The 18,334-nt window shown below is 45.3% G+C and overlaps 1 protein-coding gene across 1 annotated transcript; it reads right to left on the minus strand.

Moving 5' to 3' along the window:
- Positions 1-4,763: 4,763 nt before the first annotated feature.
- GPHB5 (glycoprotein hormone subunit beta 5) lies at positions 4,764-7,050 on the minus strand. The gene is made up of 2 exons (XM_075031047.1): positions 6,847-7,050; positions 4,764-4,952 (listed from the first exon to the last, which is right to left on the minus strand). Exons 1-2 carry the CDS (start codon positions 7,048-7,050, stop codon positions 4,764-4,766), a joined length of 393 nt encoding a protein of 130 aa, XP_074887148.1.
- Between the last annotated feature and the right edge of the window lie 11,284 nt (positions 7,051-18,334).

The following is an 18,334-nucleotide window of genomic DNA, read 5'->3' on the forward strand; positions in this document are numbered from 1 at the left end:
CCGAGCACTAAGAGTTTTGAGGGGAGTTTGTTATTCCCTGATAAACCTAACACATGGATAGCAAAACCCTCCAATAAACCCTTACTGATGGCAAAGAAGATGATGAGCTGTGTAACCTTCAGCCCAGCAGACAGGACAGGGAAAGTCAGGAGAGAAAATGAAATGCTTAAGGGGCTGAAGAAGTTACATGAGGAAAGACAGCCCTTAAATGCTGGACTGAAATCAAGAATATGACTGGCTCCAGTCTTCCAGGGATTCAATGTGGAGATGTGAGTCTTGTTTTAAAAAAAAATAAAAATTTAAATGGGAAAAAAAAAAGATAGTGCCTTTGTTACCCAGCTTTTCATTACCACTGGTTTGAAGACCAGAAGCAATCCCATTGGCCAGCTAGTCTGGTCTTCAAATTAAGACTATAAATCCCACCATTCCTGAACAACATCCTTAACACTGATTGGGCTAAAGCAACTTTTGCCAGAGAAAGGCTCTTTTCATGCTCCTGCAGCTCTTGAACCTCAGCAGGCTTAACCAGCCCTTGCCTGGGGCACCCACTCACAGAGCAAAGACAAAGGGTGGCAAGGTCTATTCCTAACAAAAAGGCACTGCAGCCCAAATCCCTGGCTGCTCTAAACAGATACGTCCCCAGAGAAGCCAGGACAATTCAAGAGGGCACAGCATGCAGCCTGGAATATATTTCATTTACCTGCCCCTGGAGGAAGCTGGTATTAGCCCCCAGACTTTCCACAGCCAGACTGTCCGGGAACAAGCAGCGTGGAGGATAATAACAAGGTGCCAAATGCATCCTCCAGAGCAGAAACTTCCCAAACTGCTGCCCGCTAAAGCTGGGTGGATATAGCCAGGGAAAGATACCTCTGTACAGCCCTGATGCTTTCATATTTCCCTGAGGATCCACTGCTGGCTACTGTCAGCAGCAGGATATCAGGTGAGACAGCCCCTTGCTCCGACCCAGGGCAGGGGTTCCTATGTTTTCATGTGAGTACAATGAGAGCAGGAGGGAGCTGCCTGTCCCGTCCCCCAAAGAGAAATCCAGGCAGTGCAGGAAACACGTATCCGGGGAGGCTTCCTGCCCTCCCTCTTGCTGAAACTCAGGTTTGAAGCTGGGGTAAAATATACTGATTTCTGACATGGTCCGTCTGGCTGGGCACACCAACTGCAGCACGGGAATGAGGGGAGCTGAACTTCAAGACCCAGTGGGCTTTTGTAACCTTCGTATAATAAGAAAGTATTGTGAAAAATCAAAGCACTGCATGACAGTGACTATTGCTGTTCAGGTTACAAGACTGACAGCAAACCTGAGAAGCTGAGTGCTGTGCAGGATACAGATACGACTCATCACAAGGGACCTTACAGCCTATATGCTCCAAAACACACCGGCGGGGGGAAAATCAGCTATATCATCACTCCCAGAGTCCAGAGGGGAAACTGAGGCACAAAGAAATCCGCTGATTTGCCTCTCCTCACCTGGCATGTTTGTAATGGAGCCAAGAGCCAAGTACAGCCCCCAGGTTGCACAGTCATGTCTTCTCCATATCTGCACATTCCCCTTCCTGAGCAGGCAGATGCAGCCATTTCCCTTCTTGCAAAAAGCCTTTCACTGCAGCAGGTATTTCACGCTGGGGCTGCAGAACTGTGAATGGTTCAACAGCGAGGCTTTGCAAAGGAGCTTCTCTCTCGCTCCCTGCTTTGCAAGTACAATTCTCCCAGGGAAGTCAAGTTCCCCTTATACACATAGAGCAAAATTTCCTTCCCTTGCTTTTTGGCAGTGAAAGTCATGCCAGATTAAACATGCAGTGGCAAATGACACTTTTAAGAAGTCCACGTTGCAGTCTGTGAGGATTTTTGTCTGGTGCTGGTGGTCAGTGTCCAGGTAAAGGGGACAGCTGATGTGCTACAAAAAAACAGTAGGGGTTTTCAAGGGAGAGATAATATGTGAGATGCGACGGCGTCTGTGACAAACAGTCCTTGCAAATTTATGCACTGAAGACAGAAGGGCTGTTTAGCTGCTTTGGACAGGTGTGGTGGTGAGATTTAAATCTGTAGCTTTAGAGAGCATTGAAATGCCCCCAAGGTGATGAAGGTGGCCTGGGAAGGGGCTTCTCATGTTCTGAAAAATAAGTTGACTGCCTGCAAATTCTGAGTAGGTCGTACCATCGAAGCTGCAGCATAAAGGATGTGAAAGCCAAAAGATCTGGTCACAAGTATCAAAATTGTTGGGAATTTAACAGAACGAAGACCTCATAGTATAATAACTTCTGGGAAAAAAAACCCAGATTTGCAATTACCAGCAGCAGGAATGAAGCTGGCTCCTCAAAAGTCACTGTTGCGTGCCCACTCGTGGGACCCCAGCAGAGCTGGACGAAGAGGGATGTGCATCAGTCAAATGGGTTGGTGGGCTCTGCTGCTGACTGTACTTTTGTCACCCACAGCAAATCCACAGCACCTCCATTCACTTTTACTCACCTCCTTAAAAGACCATCTAGAAGCGTTAGCTTGGTTTCAGTCGATACATCCTTCCCACTCTTCCTTTTCCGCCCCCCAGTCTGGCTGCTACTGCATTAGTCAAAACCCTCTTTCACACCCTGCAGTGTTTTCTTCTGAACACTTGCTGAGGTTTCTCCTGTCTCACCATATCCGGGTACAGCCCATATTTCCCCTTGGCTGCAAAGGAAGGAAGTTTGCCACTTTCTAACCCTACTTCTAACCCTGAGACTATAGCACAGCCGGATTCCGTGAGAGAAATCCAGCGAAGGAAATGACTTCACATCAGCATCAAGGAGATGTTTTGCAGGTGTTCACAGCTCTGGCAAAGAGCTCGTAGGAGCTTATACATATTCTACGTGGGAAATCTCTACACATCAATAAAGAGGGACACGTAGCTTTAAATTGCTTTCATACTACAATTTTGAGGTTTATTAAGGACACAAAATAATTTGCAGGTTTCCCATAATAGCTGTGATACCACTTAGAACAATAACAAGATCAGAGGGATTGTGAGATGCAATCTGAAACAAAACACAAGGTCTTTTTAAAGGGCAGTTAAACTCTCCATCAGCAGAAACCTGCTCCTGCTGCTGTTTGACACAGCAGTCTCTATTCAGAATTACAGAAGGCAGAGTGATAAAATCGCCTCCTTCCTACTCAACCACAGTGCAGCTTTTACAATTCCACAGACGGGAAAAAAAAAAATGACAGCAACTAATAAATTACAAGTTAAATTAAATCTGTCTCAGTGAGGGCAGGACACTTGGGGAAGTTCCAAGCATGCATCCCAGGAAATGAAGGCGACTGCATCCAGAAGACAAGACACTTAATTGGGGGGAAGGCAGGTGCAGATATTACTCTAGGCAGCAATTCTCTCCTAATGGCTATCCGAGAAGGTGTCTTTGTTTTGTAAGCTCCTGTGAGCCTCTCCCACTTGGCAAATCTTCCTATTTTCACATAATTTCCCATTTTGTTCAGGGGAGAAATGAGGGATGAACGTGGATCTGTCCTCCTGCAGGTGGGAATCAGAGGACAAAGGCACTTCTGTGGCCGTGGTCACCGGGGAGGTGTTGCAGCAGCTCCCAGATGTCCCCTAGTTTGTACATAATGAGTCTGAGGAGGTGTGAACCATCCTTTGGCATGTCTGCTCTCTTTCCCGTCCTGGGCTTGTCTCACCCACGTTGGCCACATCACTGGCCACCCCACAGCTTTCCCGCGAGCACAGCTGGCTGCCCCCCAGCTCTGTGCGCATCCTGGGAGGAGCAGGTCTCCGCAGAGCCGAGCAGTGCAGGGAAGTGTGGGAACACCTTTTGTGGCCTCCTCTTTCCCACCACCTCAGCCAGGGGCTCGCTGAAACCAAACCACGATCCTCGTGTTTTGGCCTCGTCCTTCTAACTCTGGAAATTGTCAGGAGAGACTCCTTGGGCTCTGCAGAGTCTCGCCGTTTTTACGTGAAGTCAGTTCCCCTCCTATCCCTGGACAAAAGCAGATGGGAAGATACGCTCTTTGGGTTTTACAGATTTAATGCGTTTCTCTCTTTTTTTCAAGGAACTGTCTCTTGTGAGGCAAGATTTTTTTTTCAACAGAATAGCTCCAGTTAAGCAAATCACTGAACTACGTGCTTGACTGTAAAAGTCCACTGATATTAAGCAAAACACTTAATCATGAGCTTACGTACTTTGCTGAATCAGGGCTGAGTATGCATTCACCCTAATTTCAAGGTAGCAATTCAAATACCCATTTCCATTTCATTGGCCTTAGGCCTTTTCTTTGACTGTTATTCCTGATTGACCTCAGGGTAAGAACTATGGCGGGGGTGAGGTGGCAGAAACGTTGGCAATTGCATTTACATTACTGGGAAGGAATTAAAACCCGACATGAATAAAGAGGCTGTTACAGAGGCAGTAATGCCTCTGTGGCCTGTTTCCACCCCTCAGTGACTGTTTAGCCCATGTGCACTTTGTGCATGAAGAAAGGTCACACAGTGTGCAAAGCCTGTAAGGAAGGGAAACTGCATCATTTTTTTTTTACCACAGGATTTACTATTGTAAGGCCGTGTACTACTTTTCTACAGCACTAATGCTTTGAACAGTATGAGGAGAGGAGATTAAGCCTCATCTGCCCGGAAAAGTCAATGATTAGGAGCAATACAGGATGAGATCAAATTCTGGACTGACTTACACCCTCTGTGATGCTGGAGGTACCAGGGGTGTGAAGCCAGGGAAGAATTTGGCCCCTCCTGGCCTGACCTGGGAAAGGAGAGCTCAGGCAGTCTCGCATTCGGTCGTGGCAGTGGAGCAGATGTCGCAGTCGCAGCGGATGGCCATCGGGTAGGTGTAGAAGGGATCCACGTCAGGGGCACACTTGGGCAGCTTCACCGTCATCATCTTGGTCTCGTTGTAGGTGCAAACACGGTGGTAAGACTCGATGTAAGGCGGTTCCAGCACTGGTTTCTGGCGGGGGAGAGAAATGCTGGCCTCAGGCAAGAAGCAAGACAAACATCTGGAGTCCCAGTTTCCACAAGGGCATTTAGTGTAAATAGGGGAGCCACTGGATCAGGTGGAAGGGGCCATGGAAATAATTTTTAGGTTACATCCTTCAACACCTGCCTCTTGGAGCCCTGCCATGGAAGGGAGTGGGTGTATGTGCGTGTTTCTGTTTGTTTAAAGCATAAAGCTCCAATTAAAGCTGCTTGACGGAAGACAAAAGCCCATCCAAAAAGCTGGTTTTCAGCAGAATACTAGTGTTTCGACCAAATGCACGTTTGCCAAAAGCAGCTGCTTTCTTCCAAAAGGATTGATTTTTCCATCAAAGAAAATGGATTCTGCTGGAAACCCTTCCACGTGCACGAGCTGCCTAGGAGCAGAGGTGCATCCAGGTGCCAAACGGCTGGGTTTTTTCTCAGCCAGGCCAGTCTTCCCAGTTAGGCTGCACGTTCCACAAAGCCCAAAGGATACACACCATGGGAGATGCACTCGACACAGCGGCCGGCATAGAATTCTGCAGTTTCTCATGGGAAAACCAGCTTGGCCAGAGACCTCAGCCATCAGGAGACAATGGGAGCCTGAAGGCCCTGAAACCCACACTCCCACGTGGTATCGCAGCGGCATTGCTTTCTCTGAAAAGGGAGCTTTTCCTCAACAGGGACACCCATTTTCCAAAGACTCCAAGAAGGGGCAGTGCAAACAGGAATGGGAGCCCACTGTCATCCTCTCCCTTCCAAAGATAGGAAACAGCATTAGGTAACAGAGCCAGGAGACATTTTAAGTCTTTCTTTCTTTCCCTCTGTGCTGTGTAAAGCCTGCTCTGGGAACCGAGAATGATGGCATGGAAAAGAACAGATGCAACATTTCAGCAAGAAGATATCCAGACTCCCTCCCTCTTACTAAAACCCCCCATCCAAGTATATCACGGTGCTTTCTAGAAGCTGCTGAGCCTACAAACAGATGCATTCAGCTTAACTACATCCCAGTGGTATTGCAGTACAGTGAGAGATTCTGCAATGTGTGTGCTGTCAGAGGAGCTCGGGGGTGGAGGGAACTGGGCGACAAGTGGTCCCTCGAAGGAACATTATCCCACCGGGTAAATCTGGCCACCAGCGGCCATTCCCCTCGTCCCACCAAGCAGCGAAAGAGGGCAGTCAGAGCTGGCTCACAGACCCTGGCTCCTCCTCCGGTCACTTACACAGAACCCTTGTTTTCATATGGACAAAATCCCCCTGGAGTCGTTCGAGGCTTCCCTGAATAAATTAAACTGGGACTGGCCCCTTGAGACTTCCAGTGGCAGAAAGGCGAAGAAAGCCAGAAACTTGTTCTCTGAAGTGTGTGTAGATGTACTTATGCTCTTTCTTTCTCCCCCTGTGCACCCCCAAAACATAACTACTTCATATTTATACAGGGCTGTGACTTAAAACAGGACCAAATTAGAAACAGAAATCATCTTTGGGATTTGCTTTTTGGAACAAAATATATTACCCATCAACTGGGAGCTCCATCTTAATCTCAAAGGAATTTTCTCCAGTAAAGTAATAAAGGCCTCCTCTCCTTAAGTGTTCAGGCTGTAAGAGGCTTTCAAATTGCATAATGAGTATTACATAAGTGCTTCATTAATATCAGCACATGATGTGCATCCCCCTTCGAGGCAGCGGGTGGGGGGAGGGAACAACCGACAGCAAACGCTGCTGACAGCGGTAGCGAGGGGGTCGTGGAGCTGGTCGCAGCCCTTGCCTGTTTAGTAGCTAGCTGCAACCTATTTAATGTTTGGGGGGCTTCCTTCGAGGGCTTTTCTTGAGGCAGGGGGGGAAGCAGCACCCCGGGATGTGGGTGCCAGCCCCAGGAGCAGCCTCACCTCCCAGGTCTCGCAGCGTCCCCAGCACGCGTCCGTCGTCACCCGCAGCCCCCTGCAACCGGCTTTCTTGGCCAGGAAGGTGAACTCACGCACGGCACAGCCGACGAAGGTCCGCAGGTCGATGGCGGAGGTCTTGAGCGTGCCGCCGCAGCTGGCCAGCAGCAGGAGAAGCAGAGAGCCCAGGATCGCGCCGTGGAGCTTCATGCTGAGGCAGAAGGGAGAGAAGCGGAGGGCTGGGAGAGCCAGCACGGGCCAGGAGGCAAGAAGTGCAAGCGCACAGGCTCGGGTCGAGCTGGGACAGCCCTTCCTCCCCTCAGACACACTGTTCCTCATCCTCACTCAGCCCAAGAGAAGACGGGGAGATGCACAAATGAGGGGTCACCCGCTCCCAGAATTGGAAAGTCTCAGTGAAAAGAAAGCAGCAGCGTGCAGATGTTCCCTGCAGAGCAGTGCGGTTTGCCTGGAACAGATAAAGCCACCAGCCAGTGCCTCAGACCCACTGAAATCTCCTTATTGCAAGTTTATTTTGCAGCATGTGCCTTCCGACCATCCCATGTGGGTTGCCCTAAGCTTGCACCAGCCCAATAGCCACGTAGGCCTTGGGTTGTTCTCTCAGCGCACACACACGTTGTCGGCTGAAGTCCCTGACAGTCCTGGTCCCGGCAGGGTCAGTCTGGAAGGGCTCTGTCTCTGTCAGGCACATCTATGGGAGGTGGCAGGTTCCCTTCTTTGCTGCACGGGGGGAAAGCAGCACAGCTGCAGCTCCACATATTCACCAAGGTTAGGTCTGCATATAACCCCAGCATTTTGACCCGGGCACTTAATTCTGGATTTATCCCACTTCCCTTTTAGCCTATGTTAGGAGCCAAGCATCCCTGAATTTGTGCTATTATCTCAGCACCTCCCAAAACTGTTATTGGGGTTGCCATTACCAATACCCCGAGCACTGGACCGGCTGCAGCCGGAGAAGCTGGTTGTCCCTCCGGCACACACTGCGCTACCAGCCAGCTCAGACCCAACCACGGCTGCTAAGCCGGTGAACAGAGCTGGTTAGACAAGGGGGAACGTGGCCAAGGTGAGCAGAGGAGGCTTGAACTCCTCACACCTTCTGAGCAGCCCAGCATCAGCCAAGTCCCTCTGATACTTGCTGCCTTTCTGTCTCAGCGAAGAGCCTCTATGGAAAAACTTTCACTGTCAAAAAAAAAAGAGAGTTGGAAAGTAGCTCTAAACCACAAGATCCATTTTATACTTCATATACTTGCATTGCATTTAAAAATGTCCACCTAGAAACCCCAGACTTTACACTTAATTTTGAGAAAGTTGGCTCCTACATGGGGCACACAGATTTGGGTGCCTTGGCCTGTGTCCTCAGCTGGACAGACTTAAGTGAAATGAGCTTGGCTTGCCTTTTGCCTGACTGGTGCTTGAGTCTCTAGGCTCCTCTTAAACCAAATGTTTTCAATTTGCAACATCAGAGTTTTAGATCAGCACATGAAGTTTACTTCATATATGTCACCATGCATACACTATAGTCTTACATGTGATTAAATGAGTGTATGCTTATAAATAAGCTTCAACAGGGTAAAAAAATGCTAAAGTTCCTTATTTTTTAAAGCAGATATTTGAGAGCAAAAGAGACAAACTTTAGAACAAATCGAACATTTATTCTTTGCCAGTTTAGCAAAACCTGCTGCTTTATTCACGAGCCGGAACCATGACGTGGAGCAAACACAGAAGCACACTCACCTAACTTGATGGAGTCAGATCTCCTTTTTCAGCTTTAAATTGCAGATGGTGTTTCAGGACGTCAGAGTGAGCAGCAGGAGACCTGCACAGCAATCTTTGTCAGCTTTGTGCTCAGTAGATCTCCCTAGCAGCTGCTACTGGGTTGCTTAATTGCTCAAACTTATAGAAAGGGTCTTGTCAATCAAGGCAAGACAGAGGCAGATCCTTACTTGAACTACCCAAGGCATCAAAGTCATTGACTGTAAAGCAAGCCTCTCCTTTCCAAGAGCGATTAGCTTAAAGGGTATTGTTTCTTAACATCAGCCCCGAAATAAAAGGAATATCTTGGTGAGTGAAATAATGAGCATGCACTGGGGCAAAATGGATCTTCTTTTCCATAGTGGAATTGCAACACCTTTGTGAGGAGATTGGAGGCTGGCTCTGAAATCATCATTACCCCCCTAATTAACAAGCCCAGGATAAACACCCTGAAGGGACACTTCTCAAGTATTTGTGCGAACAAACCCCAGTTTTTGTCAACTGCATAAGACCTTTTTTTACTCAATTGCTCTGTACAAGTAAGGGCAAGGGATGGGGGGAGGAGGTGTAAAGTAAATCTCCTGAGGAGCCAGGCAGCTATCACACAGGTAAGCACCACTGTGCAAAGGAAATTTGGAAATCACATCCATTGCCTTCAGCACACAAACACAAATTTCAGCTGGACAGTGAATTCCCAGGGCTGACTGCTCCAATACCCAGGAACATCTGGAAAAGGCAAGGCAAGTCTCAGTGATTACGGACCCCTTGGTGTGATGCTGTTAAAGGTGGCCACAGCAATACAACTGGACCCTGGGAAAAAGAAAACACAGAGGAAACCTTGATTTAAATAAACTCCATCCTGCAATGTTTTAAAGAAAAAAAAAGAAAAAAAAAACCAAACAAAACAGCATCTGTTGATGTCCAGAAAATGCATCTCTTAACAAATATAAAACAGTGATTACTGCGAGTTTGTTAATTTACCATACAAGTAGCAAATGTATACTTCTGGTGGGTTGTATTCAGGCCTTCTGTAGTATGAGCTATGGAACCCAGCAAATGGACATTGAGGAAATGTGATATTGAAGCATTCAAGACCAAAAGAGGTATATTACATAGGTGCTCTCCCTTTTTCAGGGTGAATAACCCATGGCTGGGGGTCCTTGTTTCGCTTCCTAGGTCAATAGCCTACACTTGGTGCAGCAGCAGGACTCGTATTCATGCTAACGGCTCCTGGGAACCCCCAGAGCACTTGCTGTACTTCCCATTTCAGCTTGGAGCAGCCACTGCTTGGCTGTTTTTCCTGCTACTGTGTGGCCCTGCTCTTTCCCTGATCAGTAAATTACACTGGTCACATGTACACAAGCTGGCACGTAAAAGGCTTTGCCTATTCTGTCTAAATTTGGAAACGGTGATTGGAAGAAGTGAAAGAGGGCAGCGATCCTTTTGTCCGTAGACAAGCAAGACTTGCACTGACACCTCGGGACATTTTGCATAACCGAGAGCCCCTCTCCCCTCTTTAGAGATGACACGTGGCAGCAGAGCTTTACCTCAGCTTACGGGAAGTGCTGGTGTCTGCACCAATGCAGCTGAATCAGACCATCATCCTAACTTTTCTGCTCCTTTCACCTTTTCCCTCTGTCCTGGTTTCAGCTGGGATAGAATTAACTGTCTTCCTAGTAGCTGGTGCAGTGCTATGTTTTGAGTTCAGTATGCGAAGAATGCTGATAACACTGATGTTTTCAGTTGTTGCTCAGTAGTGTTTAGACTATAGTCAAGGATTTTTCAGCTTCTCATGCCCAGCCAGGGCACCTGACCCAAACTGGCCAACGGTGTATTCCATACCATGGGACGTCCCATCTAGTTTAGGAACTGGGAAGGGGGGGGCAGGGATTTCGCCGCTCAGGGACTGGCTGGGTGTCGGTCGGCGGGTGGTGAGCAATTGCCCTGCGCATCATTTGTACATTTCAATCCTTTTATTACTACTGCTGTCATTTTATTAGTGTTATCATTATCATTATTAGTTTCTTCTTTTCTGTTCTATTAAACCATTCTTATCTCAGCCCAGGAGTTTTACTTGTTTTCCTGATTTTCTCCCCCATCCCACTGGGTGGGGGGGAGTGAGTGAGCGGCTGCGTGGTGCTTAGTTGCTGGCTGGGGTTAAACCACGACACCCTCCCCAAAGTTACTCCTCTTAATTGCATACTTCTAATGCAGCAGCACAGGAGGTCCCTATCAGGACTCGGGCTTTATCAACCATACAAAGACTCTGGGCTAAGCTTTGCACATCAAGACAGGGAGGCAGCCAAGTGTGGGGCATTCTCCAGCCATGAGTCTCCAGGTGCAACACGAGTCCCTCCTTCCAACCTCAGCCTCCAGGCCTTCGCAAACACCTCTTGAAACACAGAGAAGCAGCAGGCATTAAGTGCTATTGCCATATTGCCACCATCACAGGGGAAACAACTGCTTCAGAAAATTAATTCACTTAACAGAAAACCAAACCAAACCAAAAAACTCAAAGCAAATAAACAAAAAAGAGACTTTTGCAAGAGGAAGGGAAAAACAATGAAGAAAGGAACAGAATTTTTACAAAAAATTTGAAAACTGTCCTGAAGTTGGGAAGGAGGGGATGTTTAAGATCATTCCCAGTATTCTCACTCACTATTATTCATAGTCTTGCTAGCAGTAAAGCAGATTCCAGCTTCAAGTGAAGACCTATCAGGTGGGACGTTGGAGAAGGAATAGTGAATGGAGATATTGGAATTGTCTCCATAGACATGATCACCAGACACGTCCTGAACACCTTTTTCTCCCGTTGAAAGCAATAGGGAAAAGCAGCAGATTCAAAGCCAGATCAGGTCATGGGGAGGTCGGGAGGAACAGACAAAGTCTTGCCCCCAATCTAAAAATACCAGCAACTTTCCACAAAAAAAAAACTAAAACTTTTTTGCTGTAATTTTTGCTGATCAAAAATAAAGCTAGAAAAGAAAACTTTAAAGGCTTTTTTAAAATGTACAGTTTAAAAGTTCCTGACTTGCAGAAAAAGCAGGTAAAAGTGAAAATATTGGTCCTAAGTTTCTTTATTTGATTCTGGAAATGTGCCAGCAAAAATCAGCCCAAGATTAGAGACAGATACAGGAAATACATACCAGATGGCAGACCAACCAGCTTTGACAGATACCTCTTCTTCTATGGATTAGAAAAACAGGTGCTGGACTTTCGGTTTGTGTAATTCACTTTGAATTCACTGACTTCAGCTAACCAAGATTCTGTTCTCTTGTCTCCATTTGTACTGAATAACCTCATAAAGTAAAACAAAAGATAAATTGCAGACCCTCACTTATCTTCTCTTTTGAAAATCCTATCTATTCATGCGACAGACACTGATTTCTGAAGGATTTGCATCATGTCTCATGAAAAGCATGAGTGTTGGCTTTTTCCCAGCCAAAGTTTTGTTGGCTTATTGGGGTTTTTGGGGAGGGGAGGTGTATTTAAGCTAGTTAATAAATATACCACCTACATGTACACTTGGCTTCAGTGTACATCAGAAATTTAAAAGCTGCATATTTTTTCCTTCCCTGGATCTTTTACATTTATTTGAAATAAAAGGTGACATATAGATAAAACTTCTAAAGATGAATAAGTCCACCATTTACCTGCCTGTTCCGTTTTTGAGACACACAGACGGAGACAGAAACAGACTGACCAGGGGAGTACATCTCATGAGGATTGTGCATCCACTCATCCATGCAGGCTTGTGTGGCTTTTCCTCTGAACTCTGGACGGGCAGAACACAGACATCAAGCGTGACGTTCAAGGTGTCAGGGTTATAAGTACTGGTAACTTATGGTCTCGTCTGCTCCTCAGCCAAGCTCAGGTGAATCTCATAGGCTTTGCCCTAGAGCTGCCACAGGAGCCTGCTGCAGCCCTCCAGCACGTGTAACGTCAGTGGTTATAAAGTACTTGCGGGCTTAATCCAACCAATTCCCAGCAAATCCTGAGGGGGCTTTGGACTTCTCAGCAAACACTGAGAGCCCATATTGGACTCCCAGTGACTCCAGTTGCTCTTGGCAGGCCAGCACCATTCCCAGTTGCATTCCTGGGAGGTTCTGCCAGCAGGGAAGATGCTTTGCTCCTGAACTGGCCCCTTACTGACCTGTCGTTGGCAGAGCTCCCAATATACAGCCCATGCACGCCAAGAGGCTTTCCGAAAAACAGCCTCATGTTCAAAAGACCTCTGGGCTCTCAGTTTAAGACATGAGGGACTCCATAGCTGCAAGAGAGCTTGGACATGCATAGGCTCTTCATTGCCTTCTGGATGTGGCTTCATGCTGTCTTTCCCTATCTCCTCTCCTGTGCACAGAAAACAGAGCAACACCAGGTGCTGTTCACTTCAACACCACATAAAACTCGCAAATTAAAATTATCCAAAAAGATGAATTAACATGAGCACCCAAATTCTCAGCCATGCAGGGAATTTTTATTTCCATTTCTGTCCTTCAGTGATGAGCCTCAACTTCCAACATGCCCTTATGTATTTTTCCTAGTATTAACCATCTACAAGGACTATTTATATTTCAATATGTCTCAAGATATTCCAGGTACTATGAGCAACCTGTCTGTATCCTGATTAATTCACAACTCGGAAAGAAAGAGAAACAAATAGTGGGTGGGAAGGTGAGAGCTCATACATAAGTGAAGCAATAGTGACAATGATTATGTCAGTATTTTGTGCAGCATTTGAAGTAGGTTAAAAAAAAATTATAGGCACTATTTGAACAAAAAAAATCCACCAGGTTTTCCAATGAAAAATCACTGGTTTTCATATTAGGTGCCAAACTTCTGGTTTCAGATTGAAAACATCAATTTTTTTTTTTCAACCTAACATTACCGGCTGTGCTCCAGATTTCTAGGTCTTTCTAGCAGAAGTAAAACTTCTCACAAAATTTTGTGGTGGCATGAGTAAAATGTTAAAAACCTTTTCATGTCAGCTCAGTTCACCCACTTCTAGCAGACAACAACATTGTTGAGTTTGGAGGAGGAACTGAAAAACAGCGTTTGTGGAGGTATTACAAACACTCTTCTTGAGATGTCCTGCAAGTAAAGCAATGGATGGGGCTGTGGAGGGGACAGGACTCGGGCAGCTGAGGTAACATTACTGTGCAAACAGAGGTTGGAGGAGGAAGACTGTAGAAGTAGGCAAGGAGGTACAGTAAGGAACGGGGAGTTAATGGACTAGAAGTTTGAACTGGATGAGTCGTGGGAAAGGAGCTGAGATGGACCATCTAACGAGACAGACCAAGAGAAGCAACAACATTGAGTAGTTGCACATAGTGAGTACTGCAGAGAACCACGCAGGCAGCTGGCAGGCCAAGAAGAAACTGGTAGCCATTCAGGCAAGCCAAGCCAGTGGCTGGACAGGAGATATTTAATGCACTGCAAGAAAGAGAGGTCATACAGAGAAAGAGGCAGTAAAATCTGCAGTCAAAGTGGATGAAATAAGCAAGAGTTAAAGGTGGCTCTCACCAACGTCAGGAAGGGTGGCTGTACGATCAAAAGTAACAGAGAAGGAGAAATGGATGAGGAAGCAAGGTGGTATGGGTTTGCTGGCCAAGTTCACAGGAGCAGGCATCCAAGAGAGGCTGGGATTCAGGTTAGAACAGAGTGAGTTGTAAATCCAGGTTTGGAGATGAAGCTATGTATGTTAGATGTAATTTGATGAACTCACTGAAAAAATTAGCACCAGAATCACTTTTCCCTATACAAGCTATCATTAGACTTTGTTTCAATAGGTTGTTTTCTCTTTGCTGGTAGTTCTGAAAGAAAGATAACCTTTGTGTCCTGAAAACAGCATTACAAACAAGTACGTTAAGATTCTTTAATCTGTCCTCACAGCTGCTGCGTATTTTTCTTGGAGTGGGACTGTCTGTCACTTGCTAAATTTCTAAAGAATGTGAAGAATTGGTTTGCAAAGGGACAGACAGAAGTAGGTTTAACCTTGAGAGGGCACGGCTGGTCTGTAAATTAAAATCACAGGAAGCGAGTAAAGCTCATGGAGACACTCTGACAGAAATACTGCCAAATGTAAGCACAGAAAGCACAATGCAGCAATCAGGAAATGTATTCTCAGATGGTAATTAGTTAAACGTTGACTGTCCCTACTTACAATGGGACACCAGTCCTTGCTGAAGGTCTCAGGCAGGCAAAGCCACTCCTCCTGCTTTAAAAGACTTTCTGCTCATTTCGCTTCCGGAGCTTAACACCACACAAACTGGCACCAGCTGAACAAGCATTGGGGCGAGAAGAATGAAGTCAGAAAGGAGGATTTGTTGAGCCTGCTGTGGAAATAAATCACGCCACACTTAGTACTTAGGGGAATGACCCATCTTGCAGAAGAGATAATTACTTCTTGCTGTTTGTGGGGGTACCTCTGTTGCGAACGGCAGAACAGCCCAACAAACAGACATGCAAAATCTAGCCCCAGAGATGTAAATTGCTGTGAAATAGCACTGCATTGACTCCAGCAATATCATAGCTGCTCCAGCACAGGCACTGCCTTACTAGCATTACTGTTGCAAAGGAACTGTCAGACACTATTCATCTCCTTTTCCATCCAGTCCTGGAAAATGAAGTCCAAGGATGAGGCTTAACAGTAAGAAAAAATACTAATCCACAGTTTGCTTGAGGCACATCAAACCCGGTGAGATAAAACTATTCTGCTGAAAAAGGCCTGTAGCTATGATAGATTCAATCCAGGAGAGAGGTACTGAAGGCCCTACAGCCACTAGAAGTGCTGGAGCTTCTAAAAATTGGTAGTGAGAATCTCTAACATACAGGTATTGCACCCAAACCAAGGTAATTTCAATAAAGATAAATCCATAGCAGAATTGAAGGTTTAGTTCAGACTTTTGATGATAACCTGATTTTATAGAATATGCACAGTCTGTATTATAGTTTGTATACATTTAGTAAAATTCCTGGTTTACGTGTTTATTATATATGTGGTACCTCAGAAAAATTAATTTCTCAACCTGTAAATTCTGAGCAAAATGTTTTGGGTTACAAACTCAGAAAGAAAAATGTAAAGGAAAATAGGAAGTTAAGAATGTCCATGGTTAAGAAAAGGACAGCTTTCAGTAAAATACACCCTGACCCAATGGTGCAAGGATAACCACAATTTAAAATAAAAGAAGTGATACAGCAGACCAGTTTGCCTGATACCTCTCCCAGTCTAAGCAGTGCAAATACTGATTCAGGAGTCATACTCCACATTGTCAGTAAATTGCACGTTACAAAGCTTAAGAACAGTTTAAGACACATGTCCCAAAAACTGACTGCCAGCAAGAATTTACCTGGAACAGGGACATTCTTGGGGAGTTCCCCGAAGATTTAGAAGTCATATATACAGTGATGTTAGGAAAAAAGAAAACCACGTATCTGGAGTGGATGAGGAGGAGAATAAAGATACAACCCCAAGCCCAGGCTGTGGAACAACTTAGTCATGGTCCTTAGGAAAGTAAGGAGACTCCTTTCTTAAGGCTACCATACCTTTGCTTTGGAAAGGTGTGTTTATCAAGCACAGCTCCTAGCAATAAGGAACAAAACACCACAAATTAGGGGAAAAGTGGATTGCTTTCCTTGGTTCGCCAATGCCAAATACATTATATGATCAGAACTTGGAGAAAAAAATATTTGGGGGAAAAAGTGTCAATTTAAGACAAAAAAAAAGGGGAAGGGGCCAAAACCAGAGTCTGAAAATAACAGACACTACCTAAACTTACAATTGGCCATGGCTGACTAGCATGCCCTGAAATAATATAAAAATGGGTCTAATTAACGCAAAACTCATCCTCAATACAGAGATGTGCAAACTTTCCAAGAGAATGCAGACTTTCACTTGGCATGAAGTCCTTAAGTAACTCCATGGTTCCTGCCAAGTTTTGAGCCCTTCTGACATCTACAAGGCAAGGCAATACTTGGTTGAGTGTGAAAATAAATGGCACCTTCTATATGACAGCTTCCAAAATTAGCATTCCTCTCTGTTTAACACTTCACCCTGTCTCAGGAGAAACTCAACCAAGAAAACTGCAAACCAAGAAACCTGAGCAGCACCTGCAGAACTAGTGCCAAGGGAAGCTACCCAAATGGGCAAAGCAACCGTTGATATAAACAACCATTAATATGTTGTTACAATGCAGGGGGGGAGAACATTAACTGATCTTAAACGGTTTTTAACAAAAATGGGTTTCTCTATGATCACTGAGACATGACATCTGTGCTCCTGTGGACATGTGGATCAAAACCAACACATGGGTTCCCTGATGTCTGGTAGGGGTTGCAACAGCACTGAAGCTCTTGCTCGGGAGGGCAGTAACATGGACATGTATCCACAACACTCATAATACCTGAAAAATACCAAGCACTACCATTCTGTCATATTTGCTATAAACAGCAAAGGAGGTTGACAGAAATGAAAAGAATTAAAGTGAATAGACTGTTAGACTGATACGCAATATACTTTTTTTTAGACAACCTGAACAAAAATGCTGTAAGAGACAGAACATTAGACATTTACTCTGAGATGAAAGCACTGTGTTTCACTTCATATTTTTAAGGATCTGGAACGCAAGCTTTAAAAGCTGCAGCACTTTACTCTTGCCCTTTATTTTTGCCTTTATCAAACCTGTACTAAATAACTGACTGTGGATACACTGCACACTATCAGTAATGTGCTTCTCAGTTTTCATAGCCACTTTTGAAAGTGTGTATAGCTTCACACCGTCCTCAACCATCGCCACATTTTCTTGCCTGTGAGATTATTTGTTTATGGTGATGATGCTGATCATATTCAGCCCAGTGAAATTCAAGATTTCAAATCTAATGGAGTTGGCTAAACATTGATGTTGGTGAGAACTGGGCTTTCTAATTGCACAACAGGTAATGACCTGAGATCTGTTCTGAGTTCACTGCAATGTGAAAAAGATTCTCCTGTAAATATAGATGCTATGTAAACTATATGTGACTGACAATAACCAATTTAACTCAAATCACTTTTGCATTCCATAGCTTTCCTCTAATGGTCTTTTGAAAGAACGTTTTAGGCTTTTATGACAGACTAGTGGGCAATGACATAGCTCCATTAATCCTCTCCTCTGGGCTCAGAATTTGAAGATGAAGCTTCTTAATCAAAACTACAGAAGTTCAAAGATACATTATCTTAATTCATTAATTTCCTTATTGTTCATGTCCAGTGCACTAGAAAAAAGACACCTCGTTTCGACATGCATCACCACCAGTGCTAATGCTCCGTTTCCAACATTGCCGTGGTGATGAGCGAAGTTTACAAATTAGACAAAGCTGGAAATGAAGTCCCCTGAAACAAAGCTACTGTCTCTTCCTGTGAATCCTGTTGGAATAAACTCATAGAACTATTGAACTAATCAAAATCCAGCCAGGAAACGAATGTGATGAGAGTCCCAAACCCCAGAGAGGCACTTGGCCAAACTAAACCTCGGCACAGCACAGACCCAGAGAGTAACAGGCAAGAAGTTTCAGCAGCAGACAGAACCAAATCTTCCAGTCTGAACTCTTTTTACCCTCTGGGGAAATGTGGATCTCAGTCAACACTTTAAGTCCTCAGACTATTTCCAGTTTAAGTTCATCACCCTGGTCCCACTGCTTTTAACAAGCTCCTTACGGGTGCAGGGTCATCCCATGTCACGGGACC

The sequence above is a fragment of the Buteo buteo genome, chromosome 6, assembly GCF_964188355.1.
Source record: "Buteo buteo chromosome 6, bButBut1.hap1.1, whole genome shotgun sequence".
NCBI lineage: Eukaryota > Metazoa > Chordata > Aves > Accipitriformes > Accipitridae > Buteo > Buteo buteo.

What these genes read in the sequence shown, in the direction of transcription:
- GPHB5 (XM_075031047.1), bottom strand. Translation starts at nt 7,050, where the DNA reads ATGAAGCTCCACGGCGCGATCCTGGGCTCTCTGCTTCTCCTGCTGCTG. An exon ending in GACGCTGCGAGACCTGGGAG is followed by an intron (nt 4,953 to 6,846) that starts GTGAGGCTGCTC and finishes CTCCCCCGCCAG; the next exon opens with AAACCAGTGCTGGAACCGCC.